At 44.5% G+C, this 15,439-nt stretch overlaps 1 protein-coding gene across 8 annotated transcripts in view; it reads left to right on the forward strand.

Annotated features, from left to right (window-relative positions):
* The window catches only part of LOC128109843 (quinone oxidoreductase-like protein 2), a 46,502-nt gene that overhangs the window by 7,686 nt on the left and 23,377 nt on the right, over positions 1–15,439 (forward strand). For 3 of the 8 annotated variants that reach the window (XM_052737312.1, XM_052737313.1, XM_052737314.1), the window contains exons 7-9: positions 528–609; positions 5,040–5,221; positions 7,818–8,046. In XM_052737312.1, the coding sequence (XP_052593272.1) occupies positions 528–609; positions 5,040–5,221; positions 7,818–8,046 (493 nt within the window). Of the gene's footprint in view, positions 1–478; positions 610–5,039; positions 5,222–7,817; positions 8,047–9,506; positions 10,397–15,439 lie in introns of those variants that run through there. The other 5 variants (XM_052737315.1, XM_052737318.1, XM_052737319.1 and 2 more) reach the window with 5 other exon arrangements.

Here is a 15,439-nt window from a genome sequence, read left to right on the forward strand (position 1 = left end):
CTGGGATTAAAGTTGTATGCCACCACTGCCTGGTTATGGATATTCTAAACTTAAAAGTTCGGAAATCTTCCCTGGACTTGGGAAACTGGCTCTCAATCTGTTCAGAGAGCTGGCCTTCAGGGTTGCTCCAAGTGGTAGCTTCGGCTGAACAGTGGCTGGTCCATGACCACTGCCTTCTAGAATCAGGCAGTGTTTAGTTGAGAATAGTTACAGGCTGAGATTTCTGAAGCACGAAGTGGTATGGTTGCTCAGAGGAACAGTTGCTACTGCTGTGAGAGAGAGGCTGTCTAGAGAGATTGAGAGATCTTTTTCCTGGAAAGTCCTCAGAACTGGGGACAGAGTTAGCATTGATCCTGAAGTCATGGGCGTATACCACCCCTCAAGGCTGGAGAATAGATTTACATGAAGGCTTGAATGAAAGGGTCTCTAACATTCTTGCTTTACAATGCTCTCGTCTGTGTCTCTGGAATCTTACCAGGGTGAGCTCTGAAGGTTTCTGCAGTAATGTTCATCTTCCCTTGGCACAGAGAGACTGTTTTAGTGACAGCAGCCGCTGGAGCCACAGGCCTTGCAGTGATAGATGTGGCGACAAACGTTCTCCGGGCCAAGGTATTTGCATGTTCGAGTCCCCATTCAAACTAACTCCAGTGTTTAGGCATACACTACATTAATTCCTTTATCAAGTATCATGGGAAGGGCACTGGGGACAGACAGTACTTAGAGTACAGTCTTGCCATCTGGGCGCCTTCCTGCTAAGGGGAGACCTAGCAGTGCACCACTTGGCCCTTCAGGTACTGGAACCTGGCAAGGGCTGCCTCCCACCAAGGCCTCTGCAGATGCTCTTTTCTCTCCCTGTAGTGCTCCAAACTGTCTCCCTCTTACTCAGATTCAATCTCATGTCACCTCTTCAGGGCAGTATCTCTGTCCTCAGGCTAGGTCAGTCTTTCCTCCCTACTACTTCTGTATGATCTCGTACTACCCTATGCTTCTGTTTCTCAGTACATACCTCACTGTGTGATGGCTTCGTATCTGGGCCATTGTGGGTCAATGTCTTCCCTTCTCCTGGGCTGTAATCCTCATGAAGGCAAGGGAAATGTCTGCATGGTTCATAACTAGTCCCAGCAGCTATCATGGTACCTGGAATATAGTATATAGTCAAGTATATAGTATATTTCCTGAGTCAAGTAATGAAGGAATGAATAAAAGTCTCTACAGGTGCCTCTCTGGGGCTGCAGGGGCCAGAGAAAGACTTCTATGAGGAAATAGACATTTCAGATGACCTCTGAAGGATGGGTATCAGTTGAACAGAAGAAGGTGAGGGCAGGTTAAGGCCATTTTAGTGGTGGGACAACATGGTTGAAGACCAAGAAAAAGGAAGAAGCACCATGCATGCAGGGAAAGGACTGCAGTGGAATGGGGAAGAGGTGACACTAGTCAGGCATGATGGGATCACAAAGGCCTTTTTCATACCTGAAATATTTAAATGTTTATTGCAGACTATTGGGGGAGGGGGTTATTGAGAATTTAAAGTAGGAAAATGACATTATTATCCTCACTTTTAGTTTTGTTTTGTTTGAGGCAAGACCTTACGGTGTGTGGTCTAGACTGGCTTGCAGCTGGGGTTCTCCTGCTTTGCTGGAATTGCAGGCCCTCACTACCATTCCCTGCAGTGCCTTTGCATTTCAAGTTCATTGTGGTGGCTGTGGGATGAGGGATGGAGGTAAGATTAGAGGTGATGGAGACAGAGGGGCGGGTGCCTTATCTAGGCTAGAGGTTATGATACCTGGACCAAGGCAGTTGAGATCACTGAAGTGGGAAAAAAAATAGAGATTTCAAAGACCAGAGAGCATCCTACCAGTCAGAGGAAGGCTTTAAATGTATTGCAGGGAGGTTCACATCCCAGCTCTGCTTCCAGCTTAAGAGCATCCATTGCCTCATTTGTAAGATGTTGCTTCCCTAGAGCTGCTGGGAATATTGAGAGTCTATGTGCATCATGCCTATCAGAAGTATGGTGTGTCAGTACGTTTCTTTAATGAGTCTTGTTATTGTTAGACATTGAGTGGGAAGAGAGAAGCCAAGTTAACTTTTGGAATTGCTATTTATTGAGACGGAGAGCGCAGGAGGAAATGGAGAGCTGTTTTGGCCACTTTGAGTGCAAGGTTCCTCTGGCTCATGGGGCTAGGATGGTGAGTCTGAGCCTAGAAACAGAAGTTGATGGTGTTTGGTGCCTCGGGTGGCATCTCTCCTTTCTCACCTCGGTTTCCTTGTGAAAAGAGATGTGAGATCTGAGAACAACCTTAGGGATTCGAGGTTGCTTATGGAATATTAGCACATTTCATGTTATCAGAAAGGGCTTTTAGCTCTCTTAGGGGGAGAGATCATGTCTGTTTAGCATTTCTTAAGAAGATAAAAATTATACTACTTATTTAGTTCTAAGAGATTCAATAGAAAAATTTGCTTCAATTCAGATATTAAAATTCATCTGAGCTCTGTTTTCTTTTGGAGCAGAAAGTACTTTAAAATATAAGTAAATGAAAACAAAAGTGAAAAATGTTTCCATTTACCCTACTTGGCAGAGGGCATTTGATCACACCTTCTCTCCACAGTGTTGCGTACTCCTTCCAGAGTGCCTCCGAAGCAATTATCTGAACTTGATCCTCATGCTACCCCTGGGAAATGAGCTCTTTAACTGTTTATTATCTCTACCTCACAGATCAAGAAAGAAAGAAAGTCATTTACTGCATGCCTCACTGAGACCTGGTGACAATTTGTACATGGGATCAGCTACCTGGTCCTAGTCTGGTGTCTACTCACCATGGTCCTGTGTGGAAATAGCCCTCATAAACTGTGCTGTTCTAAGGGGTATGCTAGTGAGCACTTGGAAGTAGCTTTCAGTTCCAAATGGTTATAACGGGTGAGTTTGGAATCCTTTATAGGCACTGATGTTCTTCAGTATCTGAGTACAATTTTTTTGTTTTCTTTTTTTTGAGACATGATTTCTCTGTGTAGCCCTGGCTGTCCTGGAACTCAATCTGTAGACCAGGCTGGCCTTGAACTCACAGAGATCTGCAATTTATAAAGAAGCTGGCATATCTAACTCAAAGAGAATTTAACCATCACACATACTACATAATAATGCTGAAATGAGTTTACAAATAGTTGAAAGTGGTCAGTAGAATGAGGCAATAATAGTGAGACTGAGTATTACTCCATCACCTAGACTGACTTCAGACTCTTGATTCTCCTGCTTCAGCCTACTAGACAGATGGATTTATAGGTACGTACCGCTGTGATGGAGTCTACACTGCATCCTCATGGGTAAGAAGTAGTGCAATATCCCTAACGCAAACATCCCCACTTGCAGTACTTAAATCTGAAAGTCTTTTGAGTGCCGTCAAGATACCGCAAATAGATAGTTCCACACCTGTGCTCGTGAGACAGGCTGGAGTCAAAATGCAGGCATGGCTTAGCAGGCCTAACACAGTGGTATAGCAATTGGTTGGCATGTGTAAGGCCTGGGGCTCAATCCCTAGCACCATAAAAATGGAAAAAAAAAAAAAGAGAAAATTAAGCTTTATACCCAGGGGTAGTGGCATATTCCCATTATACCCGGAATCAGAAGACTGGGGAAGAGAATGGAGAGCTAGCATCCAGCCTGCAGTGCATAGCAATATCCTGTCTCAAAGAGACCAGGAAAGCCACCCTCTTTAAAATAACAAGAAAAGGTCCCCAACTAACAGTCACACCAAAATCGCCTTCAGGCTCCACAAGTGCAGATTCTGAACATCACCTTGGACTTTGTGGTGTTCTCACTGACAAGGCACCTCTAGGTGACACTTCAGTACTTGCAGCTTTGGGTCTTTCCAGATCCTGGACTTGCCACACACCTGTGTCCTCTGTCTTGGGCCTTAACCTTAGGCATGGTTTTCCCCGAGGATGATAAAGCAGAAAAAGCATGCACTTTGGAGTAAGGCAGTACTGGCTTTGCAGTGTTCTTCTGCCAACCACGGCTTGGGTGACCCTGGCTTGATTGCTTAATCTCTGTGAGCCTGCGCCTCGGCAGTAATGGAGTGGCAGCAGTATGCCTTCCCCATAACGTTCCTCTGAAGTTTAAATAGAGGAAGCGATTACGTGTGTCTGACCATGGCTGCAACTTACGGCGGGGGGGAGGGGCAGGGAGGGGCTTTGTATTCAGGGTTCCACTTACCTGTATAAATAAGTTTTCTTTGACTGATTTGAGGTAGCTGAGACCCGGAGAAGCTGCCAGGCAGTGTGGAGGTTAAGCATGTAGAGCCTGGTTAAGTGAGTTACCTGGATTTGGGTCTCAGCTGTGTGGTCTTCCTTGGATAATTTACTTAACATCTCTTAACTTGCCTCAGTTTCTTCATCAATAACATAGAGCTAATGGTGTGTGTTTCATTGAGCCATCATGAATAAATGAGTTATTACTACACGTAAGGCGTTTAGAATAGTGCCTGAAAAATAGCAACACGATGTGTCGTTAGTTCTTCCTGAGAAATTTGTCCAAGGTGACTCAGCTGGTGAGTAGAAGAGCCAGGATTTGAACCCTGGTCTGTCTGACTTCAGGAATTCCCGCTGGTGTATGTTCACCCTCTGGGGATTCTTTCCTGACCTTCAAGATCTAGACTGGCTATCTCTGGTTTGTGCCTGTGGAGCCTCTCTCCTTCCCTGCCATGCGCTGCATCTAGCTTTCTTGACTCCAAGTGTGATGTCCAGCTTGTGTTCTTACTGTGTGGCTCATGGTGGGTGCTCATTAAATGGTGGTTTTCATTTGGAGTTGGAGAAAACTTTTATTGCTTTTTAAACCGTCTAACAAACATGTGGGGTTCCTCGAACTGTCGACCTCAGAACTTATGGTACGTGGAGGGGCCTGTGAGGTGCTGTCAGTGTTGGGACCAAGGCCAGTGCTTGGGCAGGAGGCGTCCCTTGAGAAGCGCTTTGGCTGGAGTTTGGGTTGGTAGGACGTACCCCTCCTAAGACATGATCTGGACCGTTGGAAACCTTGTGTTTTCACTCAGGTCATAGCTGCAGCTGGCAGCGACGAGAAGTGCAAGCTGGCGATGCAGAGGGGTGCACAGTCCAGCGTGAACTACAGCCAGGACAGCCTGAAGGAGGCCGTGAAGAGGCTGGTGGGCAGCGGTGGGGTGAATGTGGCCATTGACATGGTGGGAGGAGATGTCTTCCTGCAGTCTCTCCGCAGGTATGTGCCGTGCTCTGTCCAGAATGGCTAGAGCTGGGGCTCCGCAGAACCTTCCTGCATCTCTAACTCCTGCCTTGGCTTCTCCCTGTCTTTGCTGCTCACGTCTCCTGTAGGCATCAGCGTCAACGAGAATAGCTGAGTGGGTGGGTGACAAGGAACAGAAGCAGAGAAAATCAGGAAATGCTTAAATATAGTAAAAACAAAATACCCAACTGGAAAATATTCAAAAAATGACTGCAGACTCTCCAGTTGGCAATGCCAAAGACTTTAGAAATTATCCATGTGTTAAATCCAGCTCCCCGGCCCCCCACTAACTGCTTTAAATATATGAGGGGTGCAGGGTTCTGGGGAGATCATTGTTCAGATGTTAGGATTGCTGTGGCGGCAGTTCCCCATTCCCCAGATGATTATGCACCAAGGCACAAGCTCTTTTGATGGTGCCGGCCCTGCAGCAGCTAACTGTGTGCTTCCTTGGTTTTTCTGAGTAACTGTGTGTCACTGGAGGCTTGGTGGGACTTTTCTATCTTACTAGTTTCTTTGTGTGTCCACCAGGGCTCCTGGGGTTCTCTGAGAGCCTTGCTCCTACCTACCCTCTCCCCTTCCCTCTCCTCCTGGGTTTCTCAAGACAGGATATTTGCTATGCTGTTCTGAAACTCACTCTGTAGCCAAGCCTGGCCTTGAACTCCTGATCCCCTCCCTCCTGAGTGCTGAGATTACAAGCATGCATGAGCCACCAAACCTGGCCTGGTTTCATTTTTCACATCCATGCTTTGTAGTTTATCTTAGTTTGAAGTAGAAAAGCAAGAGCAGAAAGAGCAGCCTGGCCACAGAAGGAATCCAGTTAGCCCTGGAAAGAACCCAGAAGGAATCCACTGAGCTGGGAAGCAGGCATGCGGACACTGCTAATCACTCAAGGTGCTGGTCCTGTGCTTAGAGAAGAAGCAGGCGGGGTGCAGAGACCAAATGGACTACTCCTCTCCTGCCTTCCATCTTGCCTCCTGGATAACTGTGTTTTGAAAACAGCTTCGCATTTCCCTTCTGAAGAAGAAAAACAAAACAACAACAAAACAAACAAAACCCAAACAACCACACACATCTCTTCTTTCAAAGACCCATGCAAAGTTGCTATTGCTTTTTTTTAATAATTCATGTGGAGTATACATACTCTATGGTACTTTTCACAATGGGCTATAGAAAAGTTAGGAATTTTTATCGATTATTCAGAACTCTCTGAAGAAGCACCATGTCTTAAGGAGTCCTGAAGTGACTTGTTTGAAGTGACTGCTTATGCCATCATCTGCCGTATTGCTGCCGCCTAAGTTCAAAATCTTCAAGCCGAGTCGTCCTGAAACACAACCCATGGAGTGACATTTGTTGATAACCAATATCCTTCCACAGTTGAAGAGAGTGCTGTTGGGCTTTCTTTGTCCCACCTGCCAGCTCCCAAATCATGGCACAGAGACTTTATTAGTTGTGAAACCTTGGCTGATACCTTAGGCTTGTCCCACTAGCTCTATAACTTAAACTAACCCATTTTTACTCATCTACGTGTTGCTGCTTGACTTGTGGCATTTACCTGTCCTGTGTGTGTGTCTTGCTCTCTCATTTTTTGGCTGGTGACTCCGCCCTTCTTCTTCCCAGCATTCTCTCTGCCCTGAAAAATCCTGCCTAGCTATTGGCCGTTCAGCTTTTTTATTTAATCAATCAGAGTGACTGACGCATATTCACAGTGTACAAAAAGATTATTACACAACAAGGGACAGCCTCGATTCTAAAGCACAGTGTCCCAGCATGTGACAGGATTTCCTTCCTTGCAGAGGTGGGATACCATTCCATGTGTGCGCGTGGATGTTTGTGTTTATCCTTTCATCTGGTGAGGATGCTTGGCTTGTTTCTATCCCTTAGCTATTTGGGAATGATGCTGTCATAGACACAGGTGTGCACAGAGAACTCTCAGTGGTCTGCTTTCAGGTCTTTTAACTATACCAGGAATAGAGTTACTGAGTGTGTTTTTATATTTGTGAGGGAACTTCATACTATTTCTCATAGTAGATCCCCCCACCATTTTGAAATAAATCCCACCTATGGGACATGAGGATCTCAATTTTTCCACATCCTTACTACTAATAATTTTCTTTTTTTATGGTAGCCATCTTGATGGGTATACATGTTCATTGCTCGCTCTCTCTCTCTCTCTCTCTCTCTCTCTCTCTCTCTCTCTCTCTCTCTCTCTCTCTCTCTCTGTGTTGTATGTGTGTCTATGTACACATGTTAGAGGTGGTGTGCTTGCCCATGTATGCTTGTGTGGAGGCCAGAGGTTGATGATGTTGGGTCTCTTCTTCTATTGCTCTCCACCTGATTTTTCGAGACAGGGTCTCCCACTGAACCCCGAGGTTACCATCTCAGTTAGTCTGGCTGCCCAGGGACCCCCAGTGCTGGGATTATGGGTACACCACCAAGCCTTGATTTTTGTGTGACTGCTGGGGATCAGAACTCAGGTCCTCATGCTTGCGCTACAAGCACTTTACTGACTGAGCCATCTTCCCAGCCCGTCCATTGCTTCTTATTACCTTCCTCCCTTCCTGCTTTCCCTCAGCCTGGCATGGGAAGGCAGGATTGTGGTGTTGGGATTCGCTGGAGGAAACATCGCCTCTCTGCCCAGCAATCTGCTGCTCCTGAAGAACATCTCTGCCATGGGCCTGTACTGGGGTCGCTACCAACACCAGGACTTTGCACTGTTTTCCAAGAGCATGTCCTCAGCCCTGCAGTACTGCCAGCAAGGGCTCATCCACCCGCACACCGGCGCTGTGTTCGAACTGGAGAAGGTGAGACAACATGTAAGGAATGCGGGACAGATAAGGCAGGGAAATAATCTGTGTCAGATCCGGCAACCTTACCTCTGAGTACTATAAACCCTCCTTTTATGGACTGGAAAGGTCAAAATGCTATCCTGAGTGCTGGGATGTCCATACTAGGTAGTGGAGTGTCATGGGCTTCAGTGTGTCCAGATTCTTGCCAGTCTCCTTAGCTGTCCACATAGATGCAGGACTATGCTGAGGTTTGAGGGCTGTCACTGTCTATCACTGGTGTCTCAAATGGAGGAAAGTTACAGTACTTTAGACAATAATTTACATGTGTTGATTTGAACCTTGAACCGTGCAACATAGAGTTCCAAAGAGGAAGCACTTGACCTGACCTTTGGTTTTCAAATATAGATGCCTCAAAGTATAACCGGACGATCTGAGCTGGGTGCTGTGACCAGAACATAAATCATGCTGGGCATCAGGAGACGCTAACCAATGCATTAGTCACTGCAGTAAATTCTGTCAGGTGTTCCCTTTCTGTTTTCATTCCCCCACAGTCTCATTAATGGGGCTCAAGCTTCCTCCCCAGCAGAACTGCGTGCATTCATATGCAGCCTGGCTGTGAATGTGAGTCTGCTAGGCATTTCCTGTGATGCCTGCCTTTCTTCCAGGACTTTTTTTTTTTGGCCTTAATTTGTTTTAATGTTTAAAAAAAAACACAACCTTGTTTGGTAGCTCTAGTCAGTGGTGAAGGTCATGTCCTGTTCAAATGTGGATTAGCAGGGTTTAGGCCCTCAGTGCCCCACTGCATGGATTACCAGCCTCCCATTTGTGTTTTGTTCTTGTGAGGAGGCACATTCTCTTGAAGCGGTTTGTGTCCTCTTCCTTTTCGGTGTGTGAGTCAAGAAACTGGCAAACTGTTGGTCGAGGATCTGACTGGCCGTTAGAAAACTGGTTGTATTCAGTTCTAGCTTAGCCTGCTTCCCCTGGAGTACACAGGAGTCCTCCTGCTTCCTGACCTTCAGTTTCTGCTGTAGAATGGAGGAGAAGGTCATTATCTGTGGCTCTCAGATGATGCTTTAGGACCTGTGGTGGGGATGTGGGTGGGAAGTAGAGACCACAGCTGCTGGCCTCTGGGACCACATTTCCTCAGAAGTGTAAGTAGCGGCATGCTTCCACGTCTCCATTCATGCTTTCCGTTTAAGAAAAGGCTTTTGTGGCTTAAAGACTTGAAAACCACCGGTTTCGGTAACATCAGTGTCCCTTTCCGGTTGTGGCTTTCTGTCACCCAGAGGCTGTACCTGTTGGTAGAGGAAGAGACTGATCACGCTGCGGGAGGGCAAACAAGTGGTAGGTGAAGGTCTCCTCCCTCCAGAGATGTGTTTTCGGTGTTGCTGAGGCATGGGGAAAAATCGCTTTAATTGTCCACATTGCTGTTCTTTCCTCCCAAACACGAATTAGCTCTAATTACTGGCTGTCAGCTTCCATTTGCAGTTCTGCCTCCCAGGAAGGGCCTTTCCTGAGACTGCTTGGATCTGCCCCCTCTGCTGACTTAGGCGCTCTCTAGTGGCCTTCTGATTCTGGCTCCCTAACATCAAGTCCATCCACACACCACACATTTGCTGTTTCTCCTCTTTCTGTGTCTACAACCAGGCAGACAACTTCGAGATTCCAGAGGCTAAGCACTTTGCGTGCATTCATTCATTTAATCTTCCGAGAGACTCTTTGTGGTCTGCCCACTGTTTAATCACCTTTTACTGGTAAAGAACTTGGACTTAGGAGCCAAGAAAACTGCCCAGCAATGTGTTGTGTGAGAGCTGATGTACAGACATAGCTGATCAGACACCAGAATGTCTCTGCTTATGGCCACGTCAGACTATCTCTAAATGAACTGAGAAATGACTTTGCACATACTGTATTCTGTTTTAAAAAAGACAGGGCCTCACTGTGTAGCTCTGGCTGGCCTGGAACTCGCATGTATAACAGGCTGGCTTCCAACTCAGAGAAATCTGCCTACTTCTGCTTCCCAAGTGCTGGGATTAAAGTGTTGTGGTTCTGGCTACCACAGCCAGAACATTCTGTATTCTATAGTGTGAGACTTATCTGTCTATCATAGAAATATTTACATGAAATAACCATCTTGTAATTAAAATGATCAGGACTCTTGTATTTACTTAAGCAATGACAATTTTTACATTTTGTTCATTTCAAAATAAGAGTGACTATATAATTGATTTTAATTGAACTTTATTTGATTTAAATGTTAATTATTTGTCAAAACCTGTTGGGATTAGAAAATAATCCCTGAATTTATAAAATCTATGCGGTGTTAGAATGATCGGTGCTTTTACAGATTTGACCATGATAGTCCATATTAATAAGACAATAAACTTTGTACTGTTGTTCTTTTAGTAGACTGGAACCTGCACTTCAGTGGCTCTCTGTTTTTTCATTTACTTGTAATTACTTGTTCAATGCCCATCTTTGCCACAAAGCACAGACTCTGAGAAGGCAGGGGCTGAGTGCTATCTGTACCTCTCTAGCTATGAATTAGAGGTATTGTCCCTCATGTATCTGTTAAATGACGTACTGAGGTCAGAACCCCAGAGTTCAGATGCTGGCTATGAGTAAATTATACATCTTTTTTTTTTCTCTGTCATCATTTACAATGGGAGAGTAATACATTCTGTCTGCTATGCTGGTTGTGAGAATTAAATCAGATAATGCACATGCAAAACATAATGAATTTAGTAACTTTCAAATGCATTATTATAAAATGCAGAATTGAGCTTTTCCTGTCCCTATGAAGGAAAACTTTTGCATTGGCATCTCAGAAGGCAAGATTAGAACCATAGTCTTCAGGTTTTGAATTTAAACTGGAATGTAACTGCTTACTGTAGGTTGATATCTGTGCTGTGCTGGGTGGATTACATATTGGCCCATGATCTGCTTAGAAAATAGTGTTGCTGAGATATGCAGTCTGTTTTCTTTATGAGGCTGGTTGCACACATCCTGACCTCAACACAGCACTCAAATCTCACAGGTCTGAAATTGTTCCTTATCTAAAGGTCAGGTGAGGTCACCACATAAATAGAATTTTAATTTTCTTGTATCTGTTGAGACCTGCTTTGTGACTGAGTATGTGGTCAGTTTTAGAGAAAGTTCTGTGAAGTGCTGAGAAGAAGGTATAATTTTTTGTGTTTGGGTAAAATGTTCTGTAGATATCTGTTAGGCCCACTTGATTCACAATGTCTGTTAGCTCCATTATTTCTCTGTTTAATTTTTGTCTGGATGACCTGTTCATTGGTGAGAGTGGGGTGTTGAAGTCTCCTGCTATTAATGTGTGAGGTAGGATGTATGACTTAAGCTTTAGCAATGTTTCTTTTTTTCTTTTCTTTTTTTTTTTTTTTTTTGTTTTTGTTTTTCAAGACAGGGTTTCTCTGTGTAGCTTTGCGCCTTTCCTGGAACTCACCCTGTAGCCCAGGCTAGCTTCAAATTCACAGAGATCCACCTGGCTCTGCCTCCCGAGTGCTGGGATTAAAGGCGTGTGCCACCACCATCTGGCATGACTTAAGCTTTAATAATGTTTCTTTTACAAATGTGAGTGCCATTGTATTTGGAGCATAGATATTAAGAATTGAAATGTCACATTGGTGGATTTTTCCTTCGATGAGTATGAAGTGTCCTTCTCCATCTCTTTTGATTAAATTTTGTTTGAAGTCTCTTTTGTTAGATATTAGAATAGCTATACCATGTTGCTTCTTAGGTCCATTTGCTTGGAAAATCTTTTTCCAACCATTTACTCTGAGCTAATGTCTGTCTTTGATGTTGAGGTGTGTTTCTTGTATGGTGCAGAAGGATGGATCCTGTTTTTTTTTTTTTTTTTTTTTTTTAACTGTTCTGTTAGCTTGTGTCTTTTTACTGGGGAATTGAGTCCATTGATATTGAGAGCTATTAATGACCAATGATTGTTAATTCCTGTTATTTTGTTGTTATTGTTGGTTGTGTGAGTGTGTGTGTGTGTGTGTGTGTGTGTGTGTGTGTGTGTGTATGTTTCCCTTCTTTGGGTTTTGTTGGTATGAGTTCACTTCCTTGGGCTGGAGGTTTCCTTCTAGTACCTTTTGTAGGGTTTGATTTGTGGATAGATATTGTTTAAATTTGACTTTTTCATAAAATATCTTGTTTTCTCCATCTATGGTGATTGAAAGTTTTGCTGGGTATAGTAGTCTGGGCTAGCATCCGTGGTCTCTTAGAGTCTATAAGACAGGCTCTTCTGGCTTTTAGAGTCTCTATTGAGAAGTCAGGTGTAATTCTAATAGGTTATCTTTATATGCTGCTTGGCCTTTTTCTCTTGCAGTTTTTAATATTCTTTCTTTGTTCTATATGTTTAGTGTTTTGATTATTATGTGGTTTGGGGACTTTCTTTTCTGGTCCAATCTATTTGGTGTTCTGTATGCTTCTTGTACCTTTATAGGCATATCCTCCTTTGGGTTAGGAAAAATTTCTTCTATGATTTTGTTAAATTTATTTTCTGGGTTTTTGAGCTGGGATTCTTCTCCTATTCTTATTTTTTTAGGTTTGGTCTTTTCATAGTGTTCCAGATTTCCTGAATATTTTATGTCAGGAGTTTTTTTAGACTTAACATTTTCTTTGACCGATGAATCTGTTTCTTCTGTTGTATCTTCAAAGCCTGTGATTCTCTCTTCCATCTCTTGTATTCTGTTGGTTTTGCTTACATCTGTAGTTCCTGTTCACTTACCCAGATTTTCCATTTCCAGAATTCCTTTGGTTTGTGTATTTTTTTAATTGCTTCTATTTCAATTTTCAGATCTTGAATAATTTTGTTTGTTTTTTTTTGAGACAGGGTTTCTCTGTGTAACAGTCCTGGCTGTCCTGGAACTCACTTTGTAGACCAAGCTGGCCTCAAACTCACAGAGATCCACCTGCCTCTGCCTCCTGAGTGCTGGGATTAAAGGCCACTACCGCCTAGCTTCTTGAATTGTTTTGTTCACCTGTTTGCTTGTTTTTTCTTGGCTTTCTTGGCATTCTTTAAGGGATTTATTGATTTCCTCCAATTTTTTGTTTGTCTTTTCCTTAAGGGATTTTTTTCATTTCCTCTTAAGGACCTCTATCATCTTCATAAAGTTTGTAAGGTCATTTTCTTGTGTTTCAGCTGCATTGGAATATTCAGGTCTTGCTGTTGTAGGATAACTGGGCTCTGCTGTTGTTGATTGCATTCTTACTCTGGGGTTTGGGATGATTGTAAGTTTAGGTGCTGATTTCTGAGTTTGTCTTTGTTGTATGGGTGTTTTGTTCCTTGGCTTCTGTTTCCTCTTTGTTCTTTTAGTCTTTGTGGCCTGGGTTTCTGGCCATATCATGTTTTCTGATCTAGTAGGGAGTGTCTGTCTGAGTTGGGGGCTGGTCTCTGGAGGCTAGCTTGGCCTTTGGTGCATCAGGGGGGTCTCTCTTCTTCTGACTGATGTGACCTGCACCTATTCTGACTGGCGTGGTCTGCACAGCAGCAGATGGAAGTCCACTGGGGTTGGGGACAGGGCCTGGGCTGTGGAGTGGGTCTTTGGGAACAGAATCTAAGGAGTGGAGCAGTTCAGCTGGCAGGCTTGTCACTCACCTGTTCTTCTGACTGATGTGGCCTGCACCTGAGCAGCAGAAGTCCACTGGGGATGGGGACAAGGCCTAGCAGAGGGGTTTGTAATGAGGTAGGAGGGGCTGGCAGTGGAATGGGTTTTGGGGAATAGAATCTAGGGAGTGAGAGCACATGAATAGAATTAATGACTAGAAATTGCTTGCTTCAAGGTTCCTCTGAACAGGTGGAATAGTTTTTACAACAAAACTTTAAACGCTATTAGTACTGATTCCATTGATCGAGACCCAGTTGGTGGAGATTCTCATCTATGGTATGCCCACCTCTAATACACCACCCTCCCACTGCTACTTCAGACCCGTGGCCATTTGGCTGTTGATCACACTTCTCTAGGGATGCTCTTCCTGTGGGTCTTCAGGCATACAACTTTGATGGCTATTCCTAGGATGCATCTCACTACTCCACTGACAGTCTCTTGTTCCCTGGAGGGAGGCAGATCTTAGCGCCAAGGCCTCCAGGGGGCTCCTCAGCCTGGAGTGTGCAGCTGTGGAGCAGAGGCTTGAGCTAATGGACTCACAGAAGCCTCTTTTCCCAGCAGCAGCATGAGGGCTGGGTGATGCAGTGAGACACAGAGAATGTACTGTGTTGGGCAAGCTTTGAGGAATGGAAGCCAGGGGGTAAACTGCTTTATTTTCATCCCACTGACTGTTTTACATGGCTTCTTCAGAGAGGTCCCTTATGAGCAGGTGCTCTGTGTACCTCAGAAGCTACAACTAGTTGAGGATCTTTAACACACCACTATGCTGTTTCCATTCTCCTTTGATTCAAGTTCCTTTCTCTTTACCCTTGTTGCTCTGGAATTGCAATCCTCAACGGAAACATTAGAGTGCGTGCATGCGTGCGTGCGTGTGTGCGTGTGTGTGTGTGTGTGTGTGTGTGTGTGTGTGTGTGTGTGTGGTTTCAAGGTCTGATCATTTGTTTGTTATCCTTACAGACTTATTTTTGACTGGACTCAGACTTATAAGTAGAAGTTCTCAGCACGGACAGCCTACGTCTCTTGGCAATCTGTTCCTGGCATTTTTCTTTGGTTTCTTTCATTCTCTTGGCCAAAAGTTTAGCACATTCTGCAGCCTCCTCCTCATTTTTCTTAGTGTGGTGTTTCTTCAAAGCGCTTGTGCTGCAGGACACGTGGAGTAACAGGATGCTAAATCTCGGGGGCTTTGATTCCGGGCTTCTCACCTTCTTTGTTTCAGGGCTTTCTGACAACATATTGGCGGACATCATCTTCTTTGGAGTGATTAAAAAAAAGCTTTTGCATTCTGCAGGCTCTTTTTGGCCCCAACCTCCGAGGCACAGTAGTGTCTTCTGTCCGTCCAGGATATCTTTCTTTTCCCTTCTTACAATAACCAAGCTGAGAACACTCAGCTTGGCACCTGCGATGAGCCCCTGAACAGACTTGCGCTTCCTTCCTCCAGTTTTCCTTGGTCTGTAACAGGAATGCCCCTCACGCACCAGCAGGTGCGCTCTGCCAGGGATCAAGACACCTTGCCCTATGGGAAAACCTGGTTTGCCATTCCTCTTGCTGTTTTAGACACATAACCACCTTCCACTCTTCACCCAGAGCATCAGCAGCTACTTCTGTGGCCGTGCTTCTCACAGAAAGTATGAAGTTTGTGTTCATTGTCCATTTCAATGAGTTTCTGATGGAGGCTGGGAAAGGGATGTTCAGCTTCATCTTGACATGGTTAACTGCCCAGAAGGTGCCACAAAAAAAGAGCATCTTCTGTTTTTTCTAATAGTGTTATTTATTCT

Source organism: Peromyscus californicus, unplaced genomic scaffold (genome assembly GCF_007827085.1).
Source record: "Peromyscus californicus insignis strain IS unplaced genomic scaffold, ASM782708v3 Scaffold_14__1_contigs__length_90479793_seg_2, whole genome shotgun sequence".
Lineage (NCBI taxonomy): Eukaryota > Metazoa > Chordata > Mammalia > Rodentia > Cricetidae > Peromyscus > Peromyscus californicus.